The sequence below is a fragment of the Centruroides vittatus genome, unplaced genomic scaffold, assembly GCF_030686945.1.
Source record: "Centruroides vittatus isolate TY-2023 unplaced genomic scaffold, ASM3068694v2 contig_979, whole genome shotgun sequence".
Taxonomy (NCBI): Eukaryota; Metazoa; Arthropoda; class Arachnida; order Scorpiones; family Buthidae; genus Centruroides; species Centruroides vittatus.
Window position 1 is genome coordinate 1,453,239 of NW_027122650.1, and position 10,498 is coordinate 1,463,736.

Genomic DNA, 10,498 nt, shown 5'->3' on the forward strand with positions numbered 1-10,498 from the left:
ACTTAAAATTGTGAAATTTTGTATGGAGGATTTTCCAAATTCTCAAACCATGTTAGAGTGAAACCATAAACTGTGTTTTATGGGGGATTTTCTCACTTTTCAAACCGTGTTATATGAGGGAGACCTGTCCTTTTAAATTAAGTACTTCATATTTTGTTACAAACAATTTTTTTTACCTGAAAGAAATCTTAATTATTGTATTAATTATCTGAACAAATATTATTTAGATGTATACTTACTGACTTATTTATCAAATTTTATTTTATAAAAGTTAAATGAATAACAGAGAAAAATAACAAATGTGAATTATTCATTATAAAATTTGAAACAAAATCTTACAAAAAAATAGATAGTTCTTAGGCTAAAACAGAAATTGGAAAAAGAAACTTATAACGAAAACATAAATTTTTTCTTATTATGACATATTCAGAGATTTTTAGATTAATTTTTTAAAAAAGTAATAACAAATCATAAAATTCTCAGCATTCTACTGTAAAAATGAAAATTACACTGCTTTTTTAGGTAGCCAAACGTTTTATTATATATAAAGTTTTCAACCATTTTAGGCCAGCTTCAGTTACACAGAATTCTTGGAAATGGAATGTAGTGCAGAGCATTATGGAAACAAATATCAATTTAAATTTATTTTATCATATAAATGATTTGTGTACCAAGAAGTTGAATTTGGCTCTATGGTGGAATGCAGAAATTACAAAGTATTTCCAATGTATTTGGCTCCCTGTAGGATGTGAATCTTTATTACCTAAGTTAAAACATCTTTTCTTTTGAAAAGCTATAAGTTCGAATGCTATACAAAAGCTCTATGTTTTGTATATATTCTAGGCTTGCAGAGTTGGAGCTATACTCACTATTGATAAACTGTATACAATGTATTTTCTTTCCTTTACAAATAAACGGTTGTTTCGTTAACCTAGTCTCTTCATGGTCACTTCCTGCTCGCCAACATGCGGTCTCCATTCCAAACCTGATCGTCCGCTCGTGTGACAAACATTCAAATACCGAATCAACACGCTGTCTTGGCTCTGTCAGTCCTGACGAGGCACTAATGAGATGCCAACCCTCCAGTCACATTTGTTTCCATTTTCTTCTTTGAATGAAATTGCTTTTTAATGGATAGTGGTGATAAAATTTTGCATAATATTTATTAAAAACTTAATTAATTTAAATTAAACTTAGAAGACATTTTAAAGTTACAGGCTTATATACATGTACAAATACATTTTTACTCTTTCCGTCTTTTTGGCACTAAGAAGGCCGTTTAATCATACCAATTATGGATTTGGCCAGGCCCATAATAGTGCAGATAGGTTGAGGGACAGGATCAGACATATTTAGGACAGACCATCCTCTGAAATATTACAGGGGTTGTTTTGACTGCTCTGGATCTCCACGGCTGAGGTGTCTTAACTATCTAAGCCAGGGGTGATTAACAGTTTTTGCCCCCAGGCCGAATTGGAAAAAGAAATTTTTTCACAGGATGAACGAAATATTAAAATTAAATCATGTTAAATACAAATATGCTAACCCAGGCGGCAGGTCAAGTTTGTTTGAACAGAAGTTCCTGACGCATGTGCAATGTCATTTTACAATACGAAGAAACATACAAGCACAAAAAAAAAAACGTTGACAGGCAGGCGGTGCTGTGCATCACATGTCAGCATAAACAGAGTGACATGGCGGAATGGCAGATGAGTTTCAGTGAGTGTGGGGTCTTTCGTTCTTCAAATAGTGTAAATTTATAATAGACGAATACAAAAGTTGTAAATCTCTACAATGGAATTTTTTTAAAAAATGAAGAAGTATCGTGAATCATCCATTCAACCAATTATTACAAGTTAAGTATCTAATAATGAAAAATTAATCATGGGCCACATAAACCCATTACGTGGGCCCTGACCTAAGCTGTCCAACCATATGTACTAATAATAATTATTTTTAGTTTAATTATTACAAATAAATATATACCTGATATAAAATCTAGATATAAGAAATTTTTGGATATGATCTTTAAATTTATGTTTGCCATGATATACTACATAAAATAAATCTAGTTCTTTTGAAAAAATTGCTATTATTGTTATAATATAAGTTTACTAACTTTGTTTACCCATTATATACAAATAAATTTAATTACATAGTAATATTACAAGAAAATGAATTTGATTTTAAAAAATTAACCAGTTTAATATTATTTCTAATTTAATATAAAATCATAAAGAAAAACATTGTAACTGGAGACTATAGAAGGATAAATAACTGTTTTGGCAAACTGGCTAGTAGTGTAAACATTTTACAATAATTATCATATTTGAACAATTTACATGAATTAATTTTCAATACTGTATTTCTTGAATTTTCCAAAAAATAGTTTAGTAGTAATAACTTAAACATAAAATGAGTTAAATATAATGTTTTTTATGTAATTATAATTGACATATTTGCCATGTCTTTGAATTTATATATGAAAATATGAAAGAATATGAATTCTCTTTTATTAATTATGTTTAATAAATATATATTAATATTTTAAAAGAATTTTGATTTTGAACAGAATTTACTATATTTTGATATGGAAAAATATAATTAAAAATTTTTAAAATTTTATAAGGCTCAAGCTAAGCAACGAGCAGGTCGTGCTGGTAGGACTGGACCTGGAAAATGTTATCGTCTCTATACAGAAAGAGCTTACAGAGATGAAATGTTAACCACTCCTGTACCTGAAATTCAGAGAACAAATTTAGCATCAACCGTTTTACAACTCAAAGCAATGGGAATTAATGACTTGCTTTCTTTTGATTTTATGGATGCACCACCAACTGAGGTAATGTTAAAAATTTGATAAATATATTATGATATGTAATATATAAAAGCTACATAAGTATATTAATATTTATACATTAAAAATTTCAGTCATTAATCATGGCCTTAGAACAGCTTCATTCTCTTAGTGCTTTGGATGATGAAGGACTTCTCACACGTCTTGGCCGTCGGGTTAGTCAACCTTTCAATTTATATAAATATTTATTTATTAATAGAATAATCTTATTTTAAAATAATTTTATTTAAACTTGTTTATTAGTTTTTTTAATGCTGTTATTAAGTGATCCTTGTAAAACAAGTTATCTTATTTTCCATAAAATCATTGTTGTGAGTTGAGAATAAATTATTGAAAATAGTATTAAGTATACAATAATACATACAGGAAAACTATTCAATACATAATAACATCATATATATGAAATCAAAGCTACAGCAATATATATAGTAATTGTGGTAAAAGTGAGTGATTGTAAGGCAAGAGTCTAATATGTTCTTTATCTATTAATCACTATTACTCAGTAAATTATTTAATTAAAAAATAATCATCGGATCACAATTAATAATTTATCTTAAATTCTATTAAATCTAAAAAAAAATAAGCAAAATGATGGTTTGGTTGATAAGCAAAATCTTTTCCTAGTTTTAACATTTCAACTTAGATTGATAATAAATAAATGTTTTGATATAAAAAATGGACAATAATTATTTCAATCATTTTATTTATTTTAAAATTTCATTTAACTTAAAAGGCATAAAAAAAACAGCCTGGAATTTAGAACATTCATGTTTTTAATAGTTTCTTCATTATTATATTTTGTTTATTTTATTTTATATTTTAACTTCTGTTAAACATCATAAAAATAAGTTCACAAATTAGTTTTGAATTTAACAGTAATTTAGAATGTATGAAGTACACAAAATATTGACTATAATAGTATTAAGTGTTATATGAAACATGTTTAATTTTTTAAAATTTTAACTTTTTTATAGTAGACATAATTTATCCTCTATTTCCAATGACCAATACAATATGATAGAAAATGGGATGTTGCAAGTGTGCAAAATAAGTACATATAACCATCAGTATATGCAGTTTCAATGAGTATGGATTTTGGTTGTTGTGAGTTCAATATTGTCAGCTCAATGAACCTTAGTTAGCAATGCTGAAACAATCCCCTCTCTCCACTTCTGCTCACCATTTGTTAGTAGGAAAAAAGTGAATTTTAGTTTTTTAAGTGCAGTGCTCTTATTTGGATAGTTAATTTTTGTTTCACTTTTAGTGTAATTTATGCAAACATATACAAGGTGCAATCAAAAAGTTGCAGGACTCCTCCAATAAAAAATGTCTGACATACATGTTTTTTTATTGAGTTGTCACCTTCAAAATAATTCCTTCTGCAGCTATACAAAGATTCCACTGCTTATCCCAGTTTTCAAAACATTCATGGAACTCTTTTCTATGACATTGTTAAGTACTCACTGCAATTCTGTTTGAATGTCATCAATGTTTTCAAATTGCTGTTCTTTCAGCACTTTTTTCAGCCATGGAAATGGAAAAAACTCACAGTTTGCTAATTCTTGTAAATAAGGAAGGTAGAAACCACAGCCTTTTTTCCTCAGTAAACTGCCGAATAGAGATAGCTGTGTGAGCAGGAGCACTGTCATGATGCAACAATCAGTTCTGAGTTTTCCAAAGATCTGGTCTTTTTTGTCTTCATTGATTCATATTTTGGCCGTGTGGAACAAATTCTCAAAGAATAATTCTCTTCCTATCAAAAAAAAAAAAACAATGAGCATGCTCTTGAGGTTGCATCTCACTTGGTGTGCTATTTTTGGTTTGGGTGAGCCATGATTTTTCCACTGAGTTGACTGTTGTTTGGTTCAGTGTCATAGCTTAAATCCATATTTTGTCTCCTGTAATCACTTTCTTTTCTGTTGCAGTCTTGCCAAGTTTGGAACAAAACAACACTTATGCACTGTTTCTTAAGAATTCATTTTACAAAGCAATCAAAATCACAAATTGACAAAAATATGTCTAATCTAAATAGCAAGAAACAAAAACTACATAAGATAATGCTACAAAATTTGGTGGGAAGCTAAATAAAGATGTCTATTAGGCATCCTAGTTCATTCAAGTTTAGCATGTGACCAATTGTAGTGTCACATTAGCAGTCCTGGAACTTTTTGACTGCACCTCGTATGTTTGAATTCTTCAGCTTTTATAGAACACACTACAAAAAAAGGCGGTCACTGTGCAGATAACATATGGTAAATGCCTTGCAAGATTGTTAACATTTTTTATTTGTTTTTCTTTTGTGGGCTACTGTAGTGGTTGGCTTAAACTCTCTATAATCAATCTTTAATGTTATTTTCCATAATTTGTTTTTATTTTTGTATGCAACTACACAGTACTTTTTCTAAAATCTTCAATTAATAAAAAATTTATTAAAAAATTATTAAATTTGATTTCTTCATTTCTCATGCAAGTATAAATGCAAAAATTATGACTTTAGATGAATTCTTAATGATCTAATTCACAAATTAATTTATTTTCTTTTGATTGTTAACTTCACAAGTATAGTTTTGATATATGCAGTATATTTTCTGAACCAATTACTGCATATATTGACAGTTACTTTTAAATTTATTCTACCCAATAAAAGTTATTCTTTATATCTATTTGTTAAAAAATTTTTAATAAAGGAAATGATCAAAACAAATAATATTTTCACTGATTATGGAATAAACAAAAAGAAGAGTATTTTTAAGAATATTTATTCATAAAAATAAAGATTATAGCAGGGAGAAACATTAAATCAAACTATAAAATAATGCAATGATAAAGGAAATGATTTTGTAATGCATTAGTAAAAGAAATCTGGATTTGTTTTTATTTTTTCAGGAAATGCCACAAAGCATTTTCTAAAATAAATGGAATTTGTTCTTTAAATAAATTATACTGATGTACTGATGATTTTATAATAATAGCATTTTTCAATGACATTTTTGGTTAGGAGAAAACTATCTTTGTGATGGATAATAAATTTTAAAAAAATAGTTTAATTATAAAATAGCAATCTGAAAATGCTGCTTAGTGCTCAAAAGTTGAACTTTGAGTTTTTCAATTGTTTTTATTCAAAATTTTTAATTTTAGATTGGAAATATATTTTCAACAATAGATATTCTTATTTATTGAAATTTTTATGAAGGTTTGCTGGTAGTACTATATTTTTACAATGACGTTGCTTTTAATATCTGTATACTTATTGTAAAGTTTCAAAATTTGATACATTTTCTATTTAGAAAAACATCAATTGAGAAGGCTGAAATTAATTATTCGGATTAATATTGATTATATTTAAAACAGTAAATTTGATATAGTTGTTATGATTTTATATAGCATTTTAAGGTATTACTGAAAATTTAGCATTTAGAAAGCATTTTTTCTTCATTTAAGCAAAAATATGAAGCAGTAAACAAAAGCATTTAAGGTTGTTTAATGCTCTAGCTGCTCATTGTGTCTGGGCAGGCCGACTCATTGCACATGTGTGACATGGCTTTTAGTTAATTGTTTTGAACTTATAATCAAACTCTTATTTAAATGTTATTCCATAAATGAATAACCGTCTTGGAACGGTTAAAAACCTGATGCAGAGCCCAAAAGGGTTCAAAAACGTTTGTGTTTTTGTTGTTTCGTTACCACACTGAAATTGGTTCCAAGTGCGTCATTAAGGTTATTTAACATTTTTGAAATACATAAAGCTGGGTTTTTTAAATGTTATTTAAAGAAATCTTTATCCATGTCTACTTTCTCCCCATTGTTTTATTGCAATATCTTATTTTATACTATTACAAAAATTAATTTTATTTTTTTATTTTTAACAAATAAATGGGGATGAATAAATTTCACATTTTCCTAATTTTATCTCAAATATGTCTTAAGAAATAAATATGTGAACCAATTCAGTTGTGAGATTTTGATGAAGATTAAATCAAATTAAATCCACAAAATAAACTTTACTTTGTACTAACTATTATTGGTATCTTACTTAATCTGTAAAATATATATTGCATTATTTCTGTTTTATTCCTTATTTGTTGTTTGTTTATAACAATTAAAATTACATTTACAGATGGCTGAATTTCCTCTGGAGCCAAATTTGGCAAAACTGTTAATTATGTCTGTTCATCTTAGTTGTAGTGAGGAAGTCTTAACAGTTGTTTCTATGTTGTCTGTACAGAATGTGTTTTACAGACCAAAGGTATTATTTAATTAATGTTTTAAATGTTTAAAAATAATAAAAATTTTGCTAAATTTTATTTTTGTGTGTTAAAAGGATAAACAAGCTTTGGCTGATCAAAAGAAAGCCAAATTTAATCAGGCAGAAGGTGACCATTTAACTTTACTTGCTGTTTATAATTCTTGGAAAAACAACAAATTTTCAAATGCTTGGTGTTATGAAAATTTTGTTCAGATTCGTACATTAAAAAGAGCACAGGATGTTAGAAAACAATTGTTGGGTATTATGGACAGGTGGGTGAATTTAATATTTTATTATTATTATTCTAAAAATAATTAGAAGATTAAATTAGTTGAAATATATTACATTCAATAATGTTCACAAATAATAACAAAGTATATATATTGTTCATATATTGTTTTAAATATTAATAATTTTGCAAAAACAATTTGATTAATGTTGTTCTAGAAATAATAATAATACACTCAAACCTGTTTTTGTGCGATTTGTTTTGTGTGATTTTTTTGTGTGCGGTATATGAATTTCAATCAAATTGGTATACTGCACAAAAATAATTGCACAAAACACATAAAAAAATCGCACAAAAACAGGTTTGAGTGTAATAGTTTTACAAACAAACTTTAGATTAAGTAATAATTATTTATTGTGACATTGTCATAATGCCAGGCTGCAATTTTTAATTTAAAATAAATGCTCTCCAACTCAAATTAGTAGTGTCTTGCTCTGTACATCATACTTTTCTGTTAATAACAGAGTTATGCCATTCATCTAACTCCTTTCAGGGAAAGATTTTTTAATTGAAATAAAGTGACTTTCAGGTTGCACCAGAAGTTCGTATATGGTTAATTGGGGCCTCCCGCCCCTAATCTTTCGATATCTGGTCTTGTCTTTTATCTAACTCTATTCTCAAGATTAAGGAATGATGGACGATGGTGGGAATTTATAGGTCTACAATTTGTTTTCAAATTGCAGCCCAATTAAAACAATATATAAACTGTTCACTTGTGATATTTATTTGTGAACATTATTGAATGTAATGATCTTAGAATTTTATATATTTCAACTAATTTAGTTTTCTAATTATTCTCATTATTAAGTCAATTATCATGTGAGTATGCACAAATGTATGTTTGAATTGATAACATATTAATTATACATAGGCTGTTTTTTTCAACCTCCAATGATCCATAAAAAAAAATAAGTGTAAATAACAAAATGAATTTATTACCAAAAGTTAGCTACAAATTTGGTTACTTTTTGAATAATCACTGTGAAGATTGAGGCATTTGTCATATCTGTGGATAAGCTTTTCCATCCTATCTTCATAGAATGTTGCTGCCAATGACTTGAGATGGGCCCTAATGTTGTTTTGAAGATTGTCGTTAGTCTCAAACCTCTGTCCTCCTAGCCACTTTTTCTATTCAGGAAAGAGGTGGAAGTCGCTTGGCGCTAAATCAGGGCTATATGCTTGGTGTTTAAAGGTGGTCAAAACTTTCACCCAGCTTGGAATTTTTTAATGTGTGAAGATTTCCACCTCTTTCCTGAACTGAAAACGTGGCTAGGAGGGCAGAGGTTTGAGACTAACAACGATCTTCAAAACAACATTAGGGCCCATCTCAAGTCATTGGCAGCAACATTCTATGAAAATAGGATGGAAAAGCTTATCCACAGATATGACAAATGCCTCAATCTTCACAGTGATTATTCAAAAAGTAACCAAATTTGTAGCTAACTTTTGGTAATAAATTCATTTTGTTATTTACACTTATTTTTTTTTATGGACCATTGGAGGTTGGAAAAAAACTGCCCTCGTAGTAAGTTTTATGATAAATGTTTTAAAAAGAATATGGTCTTTCATTGAATAAATTTATTATGTAATTTAACGAAAAGAGAAAGTCTATAATAAATGAAAATTTATATTCTTCAGGCATAAATTAGATGTGGTATCTTGTGGCAAAAATACAGCAAGGGTTCAAAAGGCCATATGCAGTGGCTTTTTCAGAAATACTGCAAAGAAAGATCCTCAGGAGGGATATCGCACACTAGTGGACGGGCAGGTGGTGTACATTCATCCATCCAGTGCTTTATTTAATAGACAGCCAGAATGGTAAGAATGTGAAAAAATATATAATAATTATATATTATTTTTGTTTTTGATTATAAATAAATAAATAAATTATTGTTATAGATAATTTGTATATCTAATTGTTTAGTTGCAAATCATGACTATAATACTTTATAATCAAACAACAAATAATATGACTTTGAAAAATAATTTCTGTTGGATATTTAAAAACTAACATTTTCAAAATAAAACTTAAAAATTTTTTTCAAGGTTTAAATGTAAAACAAACAAAGGAATACTATATGGTAAAGCTTTTCATCCTAAAGTTTATTTCTTTATATGTACAATAACTGTGCCAACCTAAGACCTGTGGTGTGATTGTCCTTTAAATACAACTACATTGTTATTGCACAAATGAAGAAGGGAACACTAGTGTTCATGGCATTACATTAGTTTGAAAAATAATTTGTGCTAAGTATTATTAGAACATTGTATTATTAGTTGTGTGAATTTCATCCAGTTGGCAATTTTTCACTATCAAAAATTATTTCTCTGTACTGTATTGGTTAAAACTGTTTGATGCCTCAGAAACACAAAGCCTTTTTTTTGTTAATTTTGCTGGATGATAGAAATTTCTTTTTTAAATATAAAAAATAAAAAAATAAAAAATTTTTTTGTTTTTAGAATGCTTAGGTTCTGATGCCAAAAGCACTTTTCAAAAATGCTTAATAAATAAATTACCAGGTTTAAACTCTTAGAAGAAAACTTAGTTTTCGATAGGCTATTGTTTTAGTATAGCTAACTGAATTATTCTTTATCACGTTATTTTCATTTTAATTGCCAGGGTTGTCTATCACGAACTCATCCAGACCACCAAAGAATACATGAGAGAAGTGGTCACCATTGACCCCAAGTGGCTGGTGGAATTTGCTCCCGCATTTTATAAGTTTGCTGATTCCACCAAACTGAGCAAACATAAGAAACAACTAAGACTGGAACCTTTGTACAACAAATATGAGGAACCCAACGCTTGGAGAATATCCAGAGTGAGAAGACGACGAAATTGATATTTTGTATATATTTTTCTATGGTACTGACCATCATTATGGTTTAGTTAAATATAAATATACTGTACATAAAAATATTGTATATAGAATTAAAATATAAATATTTTGTTTTTTTTATTTAAAACAAACGATGTATTTTTATTTATTCATTTTTTAATGCAGAAAATAGAATTATAGTTGTAAATCGGGTTCTTTGGAGATTTTGATTAATAATTCCGTCGTTAATCGAAGCATCCTTTTATAATTTAAAAAGCTTTAGATAA

General features: G+C 28.0%; 1 protein-coding gene across 1 annotated transcript in view; it reads left to right on the top strand.

Moving 5' to 3' along the window:
- The window catches only part of pea (ATP-dependent RNA helicase pea), a 58,949-nt gene extending 48,586 nt beyond the window's left edge, over nt 1-10,363 (top strand). The window contains exons 21-26 of the mRNA XM_067283179.1: nt 2,630-2,842; nt 2,932-3,012; nt 6,975-7,103; nt 7,179-7,375; nt 9,031-9,210; nt 10,013-10,363. Coding sequence (XP_067139280.1) covers nt 2,630-2,842; nt 2,932-3,012; nt 6,975-7,103; nt 7,179-7,375; nt 9,031-9,210; nt 10,013-10,235 — 1,023 coding nt within the window. The 3' untranslated portion in view covers nt 10,236-10,363. The remainder of the gene's footprint in view (nt 1-2,629; nt 2,843-2,931; nt 3,013-6,974; nt 7,104-7,178; nt 7,376-9,030; nt 9,211-10,012) is intronic.
- Nucleotides 10,364-10,498: the final 135 nt, after the last annotated feature.